General features: G+C 32.4%; 3 protein-coding genes across 3 annotated transcripts; 2 read left to right on the top strand and 1 right to left on the bottom strand.

Annotated features, from left to right (window-relative positions):
* Positions 1-1,235: 1,235 nt before the first annotated feature.
* On the bottom strand, positions 1,236-2,275 carry LOC133670550 (uncharacterized). The gene is made up of 2 exons (XM_062091066.1): positions 2,007-2,275; positions 1,236-1,905 (listed from the first exon to the last, which is right to left on the bottom strand). The coding sequence occupies exons 1-2, from the start codon at positions 2,273-2,275 to the stop codon at positions 1,236-1,238; spliced, it is 939 nt and encodes a 312-aa protein (XP_061947050.1).
* Positions 2,276-3,414: 1,139 nt separating this feature from the next.
* On the top strand, positions 3,415-5,122 carry LOC133698579 (tetrahydroberberine oxidase-like). Its single transcript, XM_062121592.1, has one exon. It carries the CDS (start codon positions 3,418-3,420, stop codon positions 5,020-5,022), a length of 1,605 nt encoding a protein of 534 aa, XP_061977576.1. The 5' UTR covers positions 3,415-3,417; the 3' UTR covers positions 5,023-5,122.
* A 10,756-nt stretch (positions 5,123-15,878) lies between these two features.
* Positions 15,879-17,836, top strand: LOC133674016 (monolignol oxidoreductase AtBBE-like 15). Its single transcript, XM_062094975.1, has one exon. It carries the CDS (start codon positions 15,982-15,984, stop codon positions 17,617-17,619), a length of 1,638 nt encoding a protein of 545 aa, XP_061950959.1. The 5' UTR covers positions 15,879-15,981; the 3' UTR covers positions 17,620-17,836.
* Positions 17,837-18,376: the final 540 nt, after the last annotated feature.

The following is an 18,376-nucleotide window of genomic DNA, read 5'->3' as shown; positions in this document are numbered from 1 at the left end:
ATGTGAATTAGGGGCTAGCCCAAAGGCCACAAACATCTACCGGGCCCTTCTTCTTTAATCAGAAAGGGCAGGCTGCTTCTATGCATACGAAAATGGAGGCTCATAATCTAAAACAAGAAAAAGAGGCATTAGCCCATCATATTAGCTAAGCTAAGAGTTAAGGATCTACAATCATATTTCGTTCTTATGAATTTCTTCCTGTGTTCATTCATAGGCTGGGTTGGGAAGAGGACATGTGGCCAGGAGTTATGATTTTTGTTTTTCAAAAATAGAAAGGCAGATAGACTATCTCAATCTTTGGGGGAAAAAAAAATATTATGTACACATCATTCCATTTTTTTTTATTTGAAAAATAATTAACCACACCTGTATTACGTTCGAAGACCAACAAGTCAAATAGAGTATGGCCCTATTTCTTTCGGAGATTATAATTATGCTTGCGGTTGTATTTACTGTTATGTATAATTTTTAATAGTATAAAAAACATAAACAATAAAAATATGTTTTTTCATGTTTTTGTTGTATTTTTTATTAGGATCTGTACATAGTTTTAAGACTCGGTCTAGCCTGGCAAGTTGATCCGAGACCCAACTGACCCGTGGCTGGAATCGGACCAGGTTGAAGAAAAAATAGGGAAAGGAAAAACCCGGTGTGACCCGGCGACACAGTTGATCCGGTCAAAAACCCGGTTGCAACCCCTTAACTTTTAATTTTTTTTATAAAAAAATTTACTCGGGTGACCCGGTCAAAACCCGGGCCTTGAACTGGACCGGCCACCAGACCAGATCTAAAAACTATGAATATGTATAAAAAGTTATCGCAACCCCTTTATCAAATATATTTTATGATTGAGGTTTTTTTTTGTGTAAATCAATATCAAGATCTTCTAAAAAAAGAAGATATCAACACTAGCTGAAGAAACAAAATTAAACTATCAATCATAGGTAATTTCCCAAAGTGACTAAAATTTTATTTGATTTATAGCATACGGTGAAACCATTCTAAATCAATTGTATATTGTCTTACAATTAAACATTCTCATATATTGGCAGAAAAATTGAATACCATAGGGATAGCAATCATAAACCAACGGTCCAACAACAGAACATTGAAATCAATAAAATTCTTTGCCATAAAAACAATGAACGAACGACTCCTAAATAGATTAAGAGTAGTGTTAGACACTAAAAATCTAAAGAATTCAACCAACTTAATCATGAAAAACTTTCTTGGTTTCAATTCTCTTGTTCTTGGTTTCCTCTTGGATCCTCCAACACAGATTCATCCACATAAGGCTCAAAATCTGACTCAAATGAAAAGGTCTCCACAACATCAAAGCCCATCTCCAGTCTCAAAGGTTTAGTTCTTCCATCTTTTAAGTTGAAAAATGTCAACTTATCAATTCCATCCCTTAATGCAACATTAGCATTGCAGACGCCAGTAAGGATAATATATGGTAACTCTTTTGTTAAAGCTTCAAAGTTCACTATCTGCTTCTTCTTCCATATTTTTCTATCATAGTTCTCGATGATCCATAGCTCCATGAAACGTTCGCCTTCCTCTTTACATATTAGGGCAAGATTTCCCTCAAACTCACCGAGCATCATGATCTTTTGATGATAATTCTTACGAACCGGTTCGGGTAGCGAAATCATGCTATATATCTCTTCCTTCACATGGAAGGCAAAAATTTTACATCCAAACGTAAGCCAATGAAGTGAACCACAAGCAGATACAGCAGGATTAAAACCAAGGAATGACTCGGACAAAATTACTTCCTTCAGTTGCTTCCATGCATGGATCTTTGAATCAAAAACCTCGCATCGAAGATTGTTAAATCGATAGGAATCTCTATCCGTACGAAACTTAGGCTGAGAAAATCTCACAATCTTGTAATGCAAAGGTCTTGAACATAACACAATCATACCAATTGCTTTATTCCTATATCGAGTCTTTGGATTCGGAATTTGTTTCCATTGTTTTGTAGTGGGCTTGCACACATAAACCTTCGGAATGTTTCGATATGTGGCGGGAAATGCGTGCAAAGCAAGAGACCTTGGTTTGTCGAAGCCTCAATCTTTACAGAACAAGGTAAGAAATCGAGGGATAGTGTAGGACGCGAAGTTGTATTGTCAGGAGACAAAAAGATAGAAGAAAATCCTGACCTTATTATTCTTTGCATGACAAAGCCAGATATGCTTTCGGTTCTCTGGCTATGGACATTCTTTGATGTTGATTCATCAGTATCCGAATCAAGATTCTGAGTACAACCCATTAACGTAATTGGTGTTAAGCATAAAAGACGTAAAAAAAATAGTAGGGGAGATGTAAGAGGAAATATTGAGATATAGCAGAAGAAGGTAAACAAGTTGTGCTAGCGGCTCATGGATTTATATGGAAGAAGAAAGTAACGTATATATATGGTAGCTAGTCAGTGTAATATAAGGATTCATCATTAAGTAGGAAACCTAATAGAATTCCTTTCCGTTTCCTACGAGGACAAGGAACGGTGGAAATCGAAAGCATTCTGTTTCCTATCTCCAGCAGGAATATTTGTGTAGCATCTTGGGCATGATAGTTTGGGTAGGAGCTGAACTGGGTGGGTCTTATGCGATGGCTTTTGCTTAGGCTGATTTGGGCTCAGGACTCCTGGGCTGAATTTTTGCTGGGTCAATGGAGAACCAATTGATGTTTGTTCTTGATACTAAAAAGAATAATAATAATAAAAATAATTTATGTTATTTGACTTTTATAGGCTGAGTGTAAAAAAATTAATTCAAAGTTAATGTTATTAATTTAGTGGGTCTAATAGATTTGACCTGGAACTTAGCTAATCTACATCTGGCTGAGGCTGGGTGTAAAAAATTTAATTTGAAATTGATGTTTTTAATCTACTGGGTGTAAATGTAATCGATCCAGTAATTTTTTTTTTTCCCAAAACAACACCACCCTCTATTTGAACTGGGTTTAATTACTACGATCATACTCGTATATATTTGATAATTACTCCTTAAATAACATAAAATCTCTCTTTTTGGCCAACCCTTTTTCCCCAGCCATTTGCTCAGATTTTGTTTTTACTGCATGTAACATGGTTTGACTAATTGAAAGGATTGGATGTTATAGGCTGCTGAAGATCTGCTTGCCATCTCTTTCACCAATCTTTCAGCCTCTTATGCCTCATTCATTAACACCTCTAAACCGGTCAGTATGGAATCCAACTCTAGCTGTCACGCTGATTTAATGGCTGATGCATTCAAGAAAATAGAAAAGTCTTGGAATAATTTTGAAAGTTCTTCATTTTGGACTTTGAAGTTTCCATTCTTTGAATGAAATTTGTGATCAGCATAAATTGGCAAGTGGCTATAAAGATGCAACTTACCTTGTGTTGATGCATCACAATCTGAAGGAAAAAAAATGGAAAGATCAAACTTCAGCATGCGTCTTTTACTTCTTATACTTTTAGTCTCTTTAGCTCGGTCAGCAAATTCAAGTTCATCTCATGAGATGTTCTTGCAATGCTTTTCATCTCATATCCAGCATTCCAAATCATATTCAGAAGTTATCCTTACTAAAAATAGCTCTGCTTACTCATCGGTTCTGCAGTCATCCATTCGAAATTTCAGATTCTTGAACACTTCAACTCTGAAACCTCAATTTATAATCACTCCATTTAATGAGCTTGAAATCCAAGCAGCCATTGTTTGTGCCAAGATATATGATATGCAAATAAGAGTTCGAAGTGGAGGCCACGACTACGAGGGCCTGTCTTTCCTGTCTTATCAAGAATTTGTACTTGTTGATCTTGCTGAACTTAGTTCCATCAGTGTTGACATCGAGAATGAGACGGCATGGATCGGGGCAGGTGCAAGCATAGGAGAGTTATATTACAGAATTGCGGAGAAAAGCAAGGTCCATGGCTTCCCGGCAGGTACTTGTCCTACGGTAGGAGTTGGGGGACACTTCAGTGGAGGTGGATTTGGTACCATATTCAGGAAGTATGGCTTAGCAGCTGATAATGTTATTGATGCTAGGATAGTTGATGCTAATGGAAGAATTCTTGATAGAGAATCAATGGGAGAAGATCTTTTTTGGGCCATTCGAGGAGGGGGAGCGGCTAGCTTTGGAGTCGTTTTCTCATGGAAAGTTAGATTGGTTTCGGTTCCTCCAACTGTAACTGTTTTCAATATCGAAAAGACCTTACAGCAAGGTGCAACCAATCTTCTTCATAAGTGGCAAAACATTGGAGATAAGCTTCATGAAGACCTTTTCCTCCATGCTACTATAGCAGTTGCTACCTCTAGCCCCAATGGCAATAAAACTATTCAAGTTTCGTTTGTGTCATTGTTTCTTGGCAGGGCTGAGGAACTTCTCCCTATGATGCAAGATAGCTTCCCTGAGTTGGGCTTAATGCGCGAAAACTGCAGTGAAATGAGTTGGATCCAATCTGTCCTCTATTTTGGTGGCTTCTCACCAAGTGACTCCTTAGATGTTCTACTTAGCAGGACTGCTCAGTTTAAGGGATTCTTCAAAGGGAAATCGGATTACGTTAAGGAACCTATTTCAGAAACTGGCCTGGAAGGGCTGTATAAAAGGCTCCTTGAAGAGGAGACATCAATGTTGATCTTGACACCTTATGGAGGGAGAATGAGTGAGATTTCGGACTCGGAAACACCTTTCCCACACAGAAGTGGGAATATTTTCGAAATCCAGTACATTATAACATGGGATGTGGAAGAGGAAACAGAGAAGAACCTAAAATGGATGAGAAAACTGTATGCCTACATGGCCCCTTACGTTTCAAACTCACCAAGAGCTGCCTATCTCAACTACAGAGATCTTGATTTGGGCAGGAATAATTATGGAAATACCAGCTTTGCAAAGGCAAGTGTTTGGGGCTTGAAGTATTTCAAGAACAACTTTAAGAGACTAGCGCGGGTTAAGACTGTAACAGATCCTTCCAATTTCTTCAGGAATGAACAAAGCATTCCTGTGCTGCAAAGAAAAAGGAACCTCAAATAAACTTTACCCCAAGATATTGTACAACATATTGGTAACAACAGGATAGATATTAATAAACTATTTAGCAAATTTTAAGTTAAAGTAAAAAGCCTCAGAGAAATGCTAAATCTCAATTTATTGTTTGCTTCGGGCCTAGTTTTGCCCAAAAAACTATTTCAACTTAAAAATTTAAATGATTAAATAAAATTTTAAAATATAATTTATATTATACTCTAACATGTTCTTTTAAATAAAAACTCTTTAAGCTTAAAACTTGCATAAATCTATATTATCATGTATTTATTTTTTTTATTAAATAAATAGAGATAATAAAATTTGAACTCGAATTATCTCAACTAAAAAAATTAACTTGTTAAATAAAATTTTAAAATATAATCTATATTATTTTTTAAAGGAGATACAGGTATCCAATGCCTAGCTTTCAGCCTCTTGTCTATGATTCACCTGTAAGAGTTGTGCATGGACTTCCCAATTTTGGGTTAGGCTCAAAAGTCTCGAAGTCCTTGTGCACAATTGGGCCTCTTCCTGTTTGACTTACAGAAGATCCACAGCCAAAATGACTGAATTGGACTAGGCCTCCAGAAAGCCTATATATATTCCTTTGTTCTGAGTTACTTGAACAAGAGTTCTTGGCAGAAGATCGACTTGATAGACCACATAAATCTGCAATCTTTCGGTGTTTGCCTTGTCAAACACATTCATAGAACTAAAGAAACTAAAATAATCAATCTTAACCAATTAAATTATTAACCAAATGCAGCAGAGTCAACTAAAATCTGATTGAAAATGTCTGTTGTCTCAAGCTGTTTGCTCATATTTTCTAACAATTCTGAAATTCCTCATCTACCCGACAGACAAAACTTTGAAATTCAGAAATAAACCATGTGATTGCTTTATTTGTCTATTTTTCAACTTCAGTTTTCAATCACTATCTGAAAGCTCCATATTCCATTATAGATTGCATCAAATCACGGACCGTTACTTGGTACCATGACATAAGTTTTATGCAAAAATATCATCATCATCTAAAATGTATATATAGATTTTTACATAGTATTTTTGTATATAAAAAAATTCAAAGCAGAATTCAAAAAGTTCGTACATACATCTAATTAAAAAAATCAACTATTTATACAACAAAAAATATATTATCAAGCTCAATCCTTACACAGTCAAAATTAATTAGTCAAACTTGTAACTCAGATCATAAACTCAACTAGGCTCAATAAATTTTTTATATATATAATTTTTTTATCTAAAATAAATACTTATAAAATCAATAACTAACAAAATATCAAAATGATTGGAAAAAACATTCACACTGAAATAAATTACATTGTTCAAATAATAATTAATTAAATATGATGAAATTAAAAAAAAATACAATTGTAATGAATAAAAATAATAATAAAAAAGAAGCAAAAAAGACAGTCTCTCGAACTAGGAAGGCTTAAAGTTCCTAGGCCTCCAGAAAAAGTTCAGGCACGCTTGGACCTGAAGTAGCCCACTACCTAGATTTTGGTGACCTCTAGTCGCAAGGAAATCGGACTGGTATGCTTCAGACCAAAAAAAGCCCACTTTCAATTATATTTCGATCCAAAAAAACAAAAAGAAAACCTTTAAACACCTTCTAAAGTATGTCAATAACCTCTAATCATCCAAGAATTGGCTCAAAAACTCACAATCAACTCAGAATAAAAAAAAATTTTGGGTTTAGATCTACAATTTTAGAAAAGTTCAAGGAAAAATAAAACATCTTGAATAAGCTTTCTTCGTCAATAAGAACTTATTGATACCAAACCACCTATTGTTATGTCCAAAATCAGTTTTAATCGAGATTTTTTTTTACTTTTTCTATCTATCACTAGAATCCAATCACTTTCTCTCTTATCTCTCAAATTAAGAACAAAAAAATAAAAAAATAAAGTTTGGGATCAAAATTGAATTTCATAAATTATTAGGGATTTATAATTGGAAAAGTTGGAGTACCAAAATATATGTTTAGTTTCAAGTTTAGGAAAACTATTTTTTTTTGTTGTTTTTTTTTCATCTTAGTCCTTTATATTTGAATCTTGCCCTTCTTTAATAAATGTGCTTTAATTAATCATTAATTTTGGCATAAAAGTGTAATAAAAAAAACAGAGACTAGGAAAAAAGGAGGGACAAGTCACTGGGGTAATTTACAGTGATGTGAACAGTGACTTAAAGAACAATATTTTCCCCATGTATTTTGTCTTTTAGAGCATTTCTTAATTGATTTGAAATATAAGAGTAGTATTTTCAAAGAAATTGCGAGGGGGGCAAAGATTTGAAGAAGCAAGGAAGATATTATTGGTGAAAAATCATCCATCCAAGGCTTCTTCCTTTTCCAAGAATTCAGCCGACATCACATGAGACTATGAAAAGTAAAAAGGATGCCAGCTTGAATGAACAAGTAAAGCTACAAAGTAAATATCTTTAACAATGTATGGGCTTCTATACTCTATAGTGAGAGCCAGCTCTGCTATATATGTGCTTTATTAAATCCTTAAATTCTTTACACATTGGATTAACTAAACTCATGATCATGGTGTAGTTGCAGACATGGCATGGGAACTGGTTAGGGTTACTGAAACTATTTCTTTTATAATGATAAATTTTGTTCTAATGATATTTGAAGTATTTTGAACTACGGCCTGACTCTCATGCAAGGATATCCATGGCTCCAAGCTAGGTCTTCAGAAGTCGGCTTCTTCCATTTTCACTCACAGCCGCTTCTTAAATTTGACGGCAGAAGGATCACGCAAGGAACAAACCAATTTTCTCTCCATATTTTATAATAAATGGTTAGTTACTCTGGAGTTTAGTGTCAAAAGTTCTTAATAGTTAGCAGAGCAGGAGACTCCTAAACGCATAATTTTTAATTTAACTATTATATCAAACTAATTTTTTCCTACGAGATTTTAGAAGTTTGGATTCACATGGGGTTAAGGTTTTATAACCAATAGAGTTAAGTAAGACATCTAAATTAACTATATAGTAAGTGGCCTGAGCTTGGAACCGAGATATTTGTTTTCCCTGTAACTTCAAGTTCGAACCCTGTAATTGTTAGTATATATGATGATCACTAGAGACTTACATGATCATTAATTTCAAGACCCGTGAAATTAATCAAGGTACGCGCAAGCTAACCCGGATATCCATGGTAATAATAAAAAAAAAGTTAGACATCCAAATTACATCTAGTAATTATTATTTAGGATTGGTCATGTTTTCTTATTTAATCTAGAGTTAATTTAGATTTTTTTTCTATTTAATTTACAGTTTTTTCAGTTTTATTTAAAATGTATATTTTTTAATAATATAGAAGAGAATATCAATAACGGATATAAAAAGTTATTCTGACATCTTCAGATAATAAAATATTTTTGGAGCAATTAATTTCGTTATCCAGTATGTATGAAAGACTTCTTTTGTACTATTTTATGTTTATCCAAATCATTTTTAACTGCCACAACCTCTTAAGGACAACATTGTTAATTATTTACATATGATCTCATAGTGGGAGAGCAATAATTTATTTGGTGATCAGTGAATAAGATTCCAAGTTATATCACAACAAATTTCTTGTCAGCATCTATATGTAAGGGAATTAAATTAATGACCAGACAGCAAGTCATTAGCATCCATGCTTGCTTATCATAATGTTTCTTTTCTGGTTAGAAGCCATGAAAACCAGCGTAATCCAAGAGAAAAACTCCTTTCTGTGCACCATTATGTATACTTTGACAGCGTCATCTTACTTGGAAAACATTGATATATAAACTTTCTTTAATGGGATGGAATCTTTTAGTACTAAGAAATACTAGTTGAATTATCAATACACTTAGCCTTTTTATTTTATTTTAATTAATGTGGGTATTTAGACCAGTTTACATGTATCTCAACTAATTCACGGGTCCTGAAGTTAATGACCATGTAAACTTGCAGTGATCTTGAGATTTGTAATACTCAAACTGGTGATCTTCAGGAAACAAATATATGACGTAACCAATTGAGCTATACTCCTTAGGTTCCTCATTTTAATTTTAAAAGTTATTTATCTTTTATATTCAAACATGTTTTTCATTTTAAATTGTGATAAATACTCAGATTTAAAAACAAAATTAAGCTAAAATTCATAATGCACAACCACCACCACTCCATCCAACTTCTCCTGTGTTGTCCAAACTAATGGCCATGGTTTAAAGAGACCTTGGAAAAATCTGATTCGTACGTGCTCGCAAGATTAATAATGGCAGTGGTTGAATGAATGCATATACCAAGATGCTAGACTTTTCTAAGTGTAAAATGAAAAGGGGATTTTGAGGATGGGCCACTAAATACAGAGGAAAGTGGTACGCATGCATACCCAAGGGGTGTAGTAGGCATTGTGAAACGTAGAATTGGGCCATTATATATACCATTTTCACCAAATATAATGCTTCCTGGTAGGTGATGTGATTTGAAGTATTTGACACCCATTAGTCCAAGCTTGGCGACTCCATAAAGTTAAATAATGATCAATTTTCTTTCTCTTGTTTTGGAAATCCAGCTTCAATGACCGGATGATTGACCATGGCCTTTTGGTTTTTACCCTACGAACACGCTGTATATTTTTTTTTTAATTTACGTGTTCGTTCAGACTACCTTATATAGATCTCGATTAATTTTATAAATTTTAAATTAATGATCATGTAAACATGTAATAACCTTAAAAGATTTAAACTCATTATTAACAAAAAGCAAATTAAAAATTGAATACACTTACTTTACTTGAAGGAAGGAAAATGTGTTTGGCAGTGCGGTTGTGAGTGCTTTTTAAATAATTTTTCGTGTCAAAATGCATGCCAATGATATTTTTTCATTTTTTAAAAATTATTTTTGACATCAGCATATCAAAACGATCCAAAACATACAAATTATATTAAATTTTAACAAAAAAAATTTTAACTTTTTTAAAAATACAACCGCAGCCACGTTTCTAAATGTATTCAAATAGAGAAAAAGAAAACTCCAAGTTATGGCATTGATTTAGCGCAGAAGGGGAACGTTGATAAAGGTCTGGAAACTTGGCGCATGAAGCGGCGAAAATGCTCTTGAATGCATGCGCTAACAATTTTATAGTAAGAGAAAGTTGTGAAAAATCTGAACAAATTAACGATGATGATGGCAAAGGATCCTGTTCCTTTGAACGTGGAACATATTTGCTACTTTAGACTTTGGTTCAATTCTCTAGGGTTTCGCCTTCCGAGTAAGGTCATTATCATCTTGACTGATGGTTCCATTTCTAATTAACTTGTTCTTCAAGCTTATCTTCAATACCCTAAAAAGCATTTGATCACATTACTACGAGAATAACTGTCATATGCAACGTGGTGGTTGAAATTATATTTTTTAAAAAATATTTAAAATTAATTTTTTTATATTTTTATATTATTTCAATGTACTGATGTTAAAAATAATTTTTAAAAAATAAAAAGATATAATTTGATGTATTTCTGAGTAAAAATATTTTGAACCGCAACTATTATTACACTTCAAAAATATTTTTTTAAAGCTAGATTGTTCAAGTTGCGGTGAAAATTATGATTCAAATTAATAAAAAAACATTTATAAAGAAAAATCCATCATTTAAAAAATTTGAAAGATGATAAAACATCAAGGTCGTTTTGATTTTTGAGTCTCGACCTTCCCTCTTAAATGTTTCAAATTCGAGATTTTTTAAATGTGTGATCTTAAAATGTTTCGCTTGACTAGAGGCACTGAATTAATGGAATACATGGATCACACACCGCTCCATCATATTGTGGCTTGAAGAACATTCAGACCCACAGTTGACTAGAAACTAATGAATTAGAGGGCACAAATGTGAAAATGAATTCGATTCAACTTAGGGCTTAGCACCCGTTTAATATTGAGTTCTAAACAAAATTGGGTAATTTTTTTTTAAATTATTTAAAATTCAAAATAATATTAATTTTACTTTAAAAATCTTGAAATAAAATTATTTTGAGTTTATCTAGATATATTAATTTAAGTTAAGTTTTTTAATCTAATACAAGTTTTAAATCAATTTATAAATCAAGCTGAATTTATAAACAATTAACTACGAGTCATTATCAAGTCAATTCTCAAAAAGCATGTTACTCAATTATGATCTTATATATACATTAAATAAGGGTGATGATCATGGAACTACTCCACTACTCTGACCCTAGCTAGATCATTTTATTAACATTAATTGCAGGGGAAAAGGTATAATATCTACTTTTCCTTGAAAAAGCTGATGATAATAATTATTATTATTATTATTATTATTTTATTAAAATGAATGTCCGAATCAGCTTGTCCATACCTCAACGAATCCCACGGATCTTGAAGTTAATGACCATATACATCTTTAGTGGCCATCATATTAACAATAACAGGGCTCTAACCTGAAACTATAGGAAAATCAAATTTTTTAGTCTCAAACTTTCATTACTAGATCACCTATTAGATGGTTGACGATGATAATTACTTGTGAAGTCTTGATGATATCTTAATATTACTAAAACAAAAAAAAAATAAAAAGAAAAATATATTTATTACAAAACATTGACGTGGTGCCTAGCATGGGCAAACTCACTATAAAAATTTTATATTATATCTTTTGTAGGTGGAGAAGGGGAATTTTCTAAAATATATTCTCTTTTAGACCCATCTTTTCCAGAGTTCAAGATGTAATTATCTAATTAATAATCAAATCCATGCTTTGAAAAAGTATTGTAAACATGCAATTTAATCCCTAATTTATTAGGCATCTTTATAACGAAGAAGGAATTCAAATCTCAATTATAATTATAGATATGTATCACCATTAAATGTATGTTTATGTTTATAAAATACATGCTTTTAACAGAGTTAGATCGAGGGCTGAAGTCGTTAATTGAAATTATAGGGACGGATATGAAAAGGATAAAAGATAAAGGATTGAGTTGACTAAATATATAAAGTAGAGGTACCGTGATGTGCTTATTCATTCAACAGTCTTAGCCAAAATAAATTCACGTGAATCATGGTCATATCCACTTTAATTATTTGAAATGGGCGTTTGCTTTCGAGACTAGTCTGACGTAATGGAGCCCTGTTCGTGGTTTTGTATGCATGGGAAAACTAAGAAAAAAAATATAAATTAAATATAAATTTTAAATAATTTTTAAATTTATTTTAAAATAAAAGTTATATGGTAACAAGTCTTCTTAATTTTTATTTTTTCTGTCTTGAAATAATAACAAAAGCTTACCAATATTGACATCTTTTAAATATATTTTAAATATTTTTACCAATATATATATATATATCAAGGACCAGACCCACAGGGTTCAGCGAGCCCCCACTTCATTTTCTGTGATGGTTAGCTTTACTAATTGACATCTTTTTTCTCTCTCTTGCTTTTTCGATGATATTTCTATTTTTTTTCTTTTCAACTCTGCGTGTTTTTTTTTAATAATTTTGTATTTTTTTTAACGTGTTTAACAATGCACTGCAAAATACTTTTAATTAAAATAATATTTTTTTATTTTTTATTTGTTTTTAGCATTAGTATATCAAAATAATTAAAAAAATCTAAAAAGATTACTTTAATATTTTTTAAGAAACAATTAAATCACACAAAAAAAAATGTCTCATGACCCAAGTAAAATGATTAGCAATTCAGTCTTAAAAAAATTAGTTTTCCTTTTATCTTTTGAGTGGAAGAAAAATATATTATAATCTGTATATTGAGAATTAGCAGGGTTTAAAATGATTTTTTTCGATTTTATTTTATATATGACTTCAGGATATTAAGAAAAAATTAAGAAAAAATCAACTTGAAAATATTGGATATTTTTAGATTTCAACTTTGATTTTCTCTCGAGGACTACTAGTGTTGGAATGAAAGAATAGAAATCAATGATTTTTAAGCAATTTTTGGGTATAATTTATTGATTTTTTTATATATATATATTTTCAGTTCTAGACCACTATTTAATTAGATGTAGTACTCTACATTTAACACAAGAAGCTCACTTCACTCCACTCTTTCTTGCTCCTGCTTCAAATTGCAAATGGAACATGGGGAGAGGTCAATTCTTAACCAAAAAAACTAATTGCTTGAAGCCACAAATATTTAAGATTGACAGCAACAAGAGGATGAGTTGCTTCTAGCTAGTACTTCGAAGACAAAACGTGTTTAAAACAACTTGAAGCACTAACTAGTTGAATTGTGCAAGAAAAGATAGAAAACATAACTACTCAACGATCAATTGGCAAAGAACCTGATCTTAATTTGAACTAGGTAATTATAATAAAATTTAAATATTGTGGGAAAATTATTGTAAATTAAAAGATTATAATAACAGTTTTATTTTTTATTCTTTTACGATATAATTTTTGGTTTTTTTCTTCCAAACGAATGAATGATGTCCGCATCATTAAAAAAACGTGTATGATGTTCGTCACATGTAATGTTTCTCTTTAACATTGTATAAAACGTATAAAATATGAATGATTGAGACTTGTTGATGGAAAATAAACATCGCAATCAAAAAGATAAATTTAAAAGATAAATTTAATAATTTCCAAGTTTTAATCATATTCGTTGAAATAAAATTATGAATTATGAAGTTAATTATATTTATTTTATTATCTTTTTATAAAATAATACGTGAAGCTATTTATATAGGAGTTTAAACTGACTCCTTTTAATAAAAGAAATTTAAACAGAAAAAATCTAAATCAAATGAAATTATGACTTGTAATTATGAAAAATCAAACTAAAACTCTGTAACTTTACTATAAAATTCGAATTCAACTAGGAACATGAAAGTATAGTTCAAGTAGCTTGCACTTGATAATCATAGTCGATCAATCATGGTGAATTCTAGTTGATGAATATTGATTGTGATTGATTGATCCTAATTAATTATGACTGATGGTCGGGAGTTCAAGAAGAAATCTTGATATGGTCAAATATTGTTTCTTGCCTTTGCATTCTCTACCTAGTTCATAACTTGATAAGTTGTCTGCACGGGTCGGGCTAAAATTTCCTTCGCACAAAAAAAGATATGCTCAATGACAGTGGTTTTGAAAAAATAAAATAAATTTAGAACTCAGTTTATGGTTTCAATAAATTGTGTTAATTTAATAATATAATTATATAAAAAAAACTTCAATGACTAATAAAAAAAATAAAAGCTTACCAACTTTATGAAAAAAATACCCTCTAAATATTCTTAAAAAATCTTAATATTTGATAAAAAAAATAAATAAGAATATGATAACAAAAAAAATAGAGGTGAAATTAAAAAATAAATAAATCAAGAAAATAATAAAAGACTAAAAAATAGCAATAAAAAAGTTTAGACTAAATTTAATATAAAAATTAAATTAAATTAAATAATAAGGATGAAATTGATAAATAAAATAAACCAAGATAAAGATAAAATATATAAAAATAGCAATAAAAAGAACAAGATGATGAAATTAAAAAACAAATATAATTTTATAAATTATTTCAAATATAATAAATAATAATTAAAAGAATAAAGATCAAATATAATAAATAAAAAAAATTAAAGAATAATAAAATTAAAATATAATTTTAATTATACAAATAATTTCAAATAAAATAGATAATAACAAAAATAACAATGATGAAATATGAAGGAAAACAAATTCCTGAGCGGGGGTACAGAAAAAAAGAGATAAAAAAAAATGATTGATGGAGGGATTGTTAAAATGATTAGAATAATGCCATGGAAGCTACTGTTCTATTGAATGTTTGGCCAGAGTATGATTGTTGTTGCTTTTAAAAGATTTTTTTATTCAAAAAAGTATGCTAATAATATTTTTTAATTTTTTAAAAATTATTTTTAAGATTAGTACATTAAAATATTTGAAAACATCAAAAATATATCCTTTTTAAAAAAATTAAATTTTTTTTTTAAAATGCTTTTAAAAGATACTCCCAAACGCTAAATAGATCCAATAATATAGCATAGGTAAAAGACCAATTCACTAATGGGGTTCTACTTTGACTTGGAAGCAAATTCCTTGCGAAGTTCTGTAGAGGAATGAATAGAGAATAATTAAATAAAACTTGTTAATTGGGTTAAAATTATCAGAAATGGTTATTCTCAGGTAGTGGAGGCCTATTTGTTGTATTATGAACGTATTCACAAATAACAACTACTTGTAAATATACCAATAATTACTTTAACAATAAAAATAAAAATAAAAATATATTTATTTTTTATCCTTGTGTCTGTCTCTCTTTTAATATGTATGTACGGATATCCTAACTTGAATACCGTCAAATCTTTCTCGACATGCATGCTGCCTAACCCCGTACACCTCAATAAATTTTTCACAACAAAAACGGAGAATATGACGAACACCTTTAATTTAGGTAGACTTACAAGTCGGTTGTTGACAATATCATAAAAATCCTCGTGAACATTAATTGTTTGATTTCCATCGCATTAAATCGTAAGGTAAATTCATTTGCTTGGTCCTTCAAGTTTAGAAAATTTGTTGGAATAACCCCTGTATTTACTTCAATTTTAAGCAAGACAACCTTCGCTCTCTCTATTCGTAGATTCAAGAGGATGAAAGGGCTGCATTTGACCAGATAGATTCAAACTTTGAGGGCTGTTGGCATGCCTAAAGATAGAGTAGGGACTGATTTAAACAGTTGTGGAAACTTAAGGGACCACACACAATGGGTTGAATTAATTAATAGACTCTTGATCATCTAAATGCAAACTTCGTTAACGTGACGTTAGGATTAGATCAACCATGGAGTCATCAACACTGCAGACCCTCTATAAGAGAAGTCTTGTGACCTGGTTTTGGAACACAGGCTTAGCTAAAGTTTAGCTGCTAAACAGCAAGAAAAAAAAAGAAGCAGGGAAAATGGTTCCTTCAAGGTGTTCCATTCTTTCAATCTTTGTAGTCCTGCTGCTATCTCCTGGACTCACATTTTCACTTCCAATTAAAGATAGTTTTGTCCAGTGTCTCTCACAAAATTCAGAATTTGTCATTCCTGCCTCAGATTTCTACACCCCAGACAATAGCTCTTCATTCAATGCTGCTTTGGAATCTACTGCTCAAAACCTGAGGTACTTGTTGCCTTCGGTGCCAAAACCTGAGTTTATTTTCACTCCTCTGTATGAAGCCCATGTCCAAGCATCTGTTATTTGCTGTAAGCAGCTTGGAATTCACCTTAGAGTCCGCAGTGGAGGCCATGACTATGAGGGTCTCTCTTATGCCACTGAAATTGAAACACAATTCATTGTTGTAGACCTAGCCAAGCTTCGAGCTGTCCAAGTTGACATTGAAGATAATAGTGCATGGGTTCAGGCAGGAGCAACGATCGGTGAGCTTTACTACAGAATTGCAGAAAAAAGCGAAGCTCATGGCTTCCCAGGTGGCCTTTGCAGCAGTTTAGGCATTGGTGGGCACATTACAGGAGGTGCCTATGGTTCCATGATGAGAAAGTATGGCCTTGGTGCTGACAATGTTATTGATGCTCGGATAATTGATGCTAGTGGCAGGGTTCTTGAAAGACGAGCCATGGGAGAGGATCTTTTTTGGGCTATTAGAGGTGGTGGAGGAGCCAGCTTTGGTATCATTACTGCCTGGAAAGTAAAACTCGTTCCTGTGCCATCAACTGTGACTGTTTTTACAGTTACTAAGACCTTGGAACAAGGTGGCACTAAGCTTCTGTACAGATGGCAGCAAGTTGCTGATAAACTTGACGAGGATCTCTTCATCAGGGTTATAATTCAAGCAGCTGATGGTGCTACAAAGGGTAAAAGAACTGTCACAACTTCCTATAATGCCTTGTTTCTAGGTGATGCCAAAAGACTACTCAATGTCATGGAGCAAGGCTTCCCTGAATTGGGTTTGACGCTGAAGGATTGCACCGAAACCACCTGGCTGAAATCTGTGCTGTACATCGCAGGCTACCCAGCCAATACTCCTCCTGAAGTTTTGCTTCAAGGCAAGTCAACATTCAAGAACTACTTCAAAGCCAAGTCAGATTTTGTCACAGAACCCATACCCGAAACAGCACTCGAGGGGATATGGGAAAGGTATTTTGAAGAAGCGACTCCTTTCATGATATGGAATCCTTATGGTGGAATGATGAGCGAAATTTCAGAGTCATCAATTCCTTTCCCGCATAGGAAAGGTATCCTTTTCAAAATTCAGTACTTGACCATGTGGCAAAATCCTGCAGAGGATGCTTCTAAGCATATAGATTGGATCAGGAGGCTTTACAATTACATGGCGCCTTATGTTTCCATGTTTCCAAGGCAAGCATATGTCAATTACAGGGACCTTGATTTGGGGATTAACAAGGAGAGCAACACAAGCTTTATTGAAGCTAGCGTTTGGGGCGCCAAGTACTTCAAAGATAACTTCAACAGGCTGGTACAAGTGAAGACCAAAGTTGATCCTGGCAACTTCTTCAGGCATGAGCAGAGCATCCCACCACTTCCAGTCTCCTTTAGAAAAAGAAAAGGAAGGGGACATCATGGGATTCATTAGCTAGAGACATAATTGGTTGGAGCATCATCATATATGTGTCTTTATGGGAATAATATTGTACTGAATTTGATTTTATTAGTTTTGTTGAGTTCAGAAATATTAAAGAAACATGTCCTGTTCGCAAGTTTTACAGAAAACTGATGTAATAAACTAGCTATTGTGTGTTCAAGATGTAGTAGAAAGTTTGCTTAAAGTAATAAACTAGCTATTGTCTCTATCATTTCTTCTAATCAAAATAAAATTAACACAAGATGGTGTTGTAACACTCTTTTCATTGCGACATGCTAGAGATGCATGGACTTGACCATTAAAAGTAAGCAGATACTTTACCCAGCAAGATTAGGATACTAAAATTTCAATAAAATGAAGGATTGATGATGTCAAGACATAATTAGTTCACTTGACAACATTTTTAACTGGTAATGAGAAGATTAACTAGTTGACAAGACAAATTGATGGACATTTTTAGACGAGTTGTCTCATGTCCTTCAATTGTTCAATTTTTTTTGGCTTTGTTAGTCACAAGATAAACAGCTGCTGTAAGAGATAACATGGTGGTGATACGAAGATGATCTCAGCAAGATCTTGACATTTAGAACTGTTGGAAAATCGGCATGGTTAAATTCTTGAGGCTAATTTGTTCTTCGAAAGAAATTTTCGCTGTTTTTTACTTTTTAGCCACTCGTGAATATCCAAATCTGAAGATTCTACCTCTGAAGTTTGTGTATGTAGTCTAGAATTCAAAGCTCTGCCTATC

The sequence above is a fragment of the Populus nigra genome, chromosome 1 (genome assembly GCF_951802175.1).
Source record: "Populus nigra chromosome 1, ddPopNigr1.1, whole genome shotgun sequence".
NCBI lineage: Eukaryota > Viridiplantae > Streptophyta > Magnoliopsida > Malpighiales > Salicaceae > Populus > Populus nigra.
Note: the sequence above shows the minus strand (reverse complement) of the source record. Positions and strands in the feature narration are given on the sequence as shown.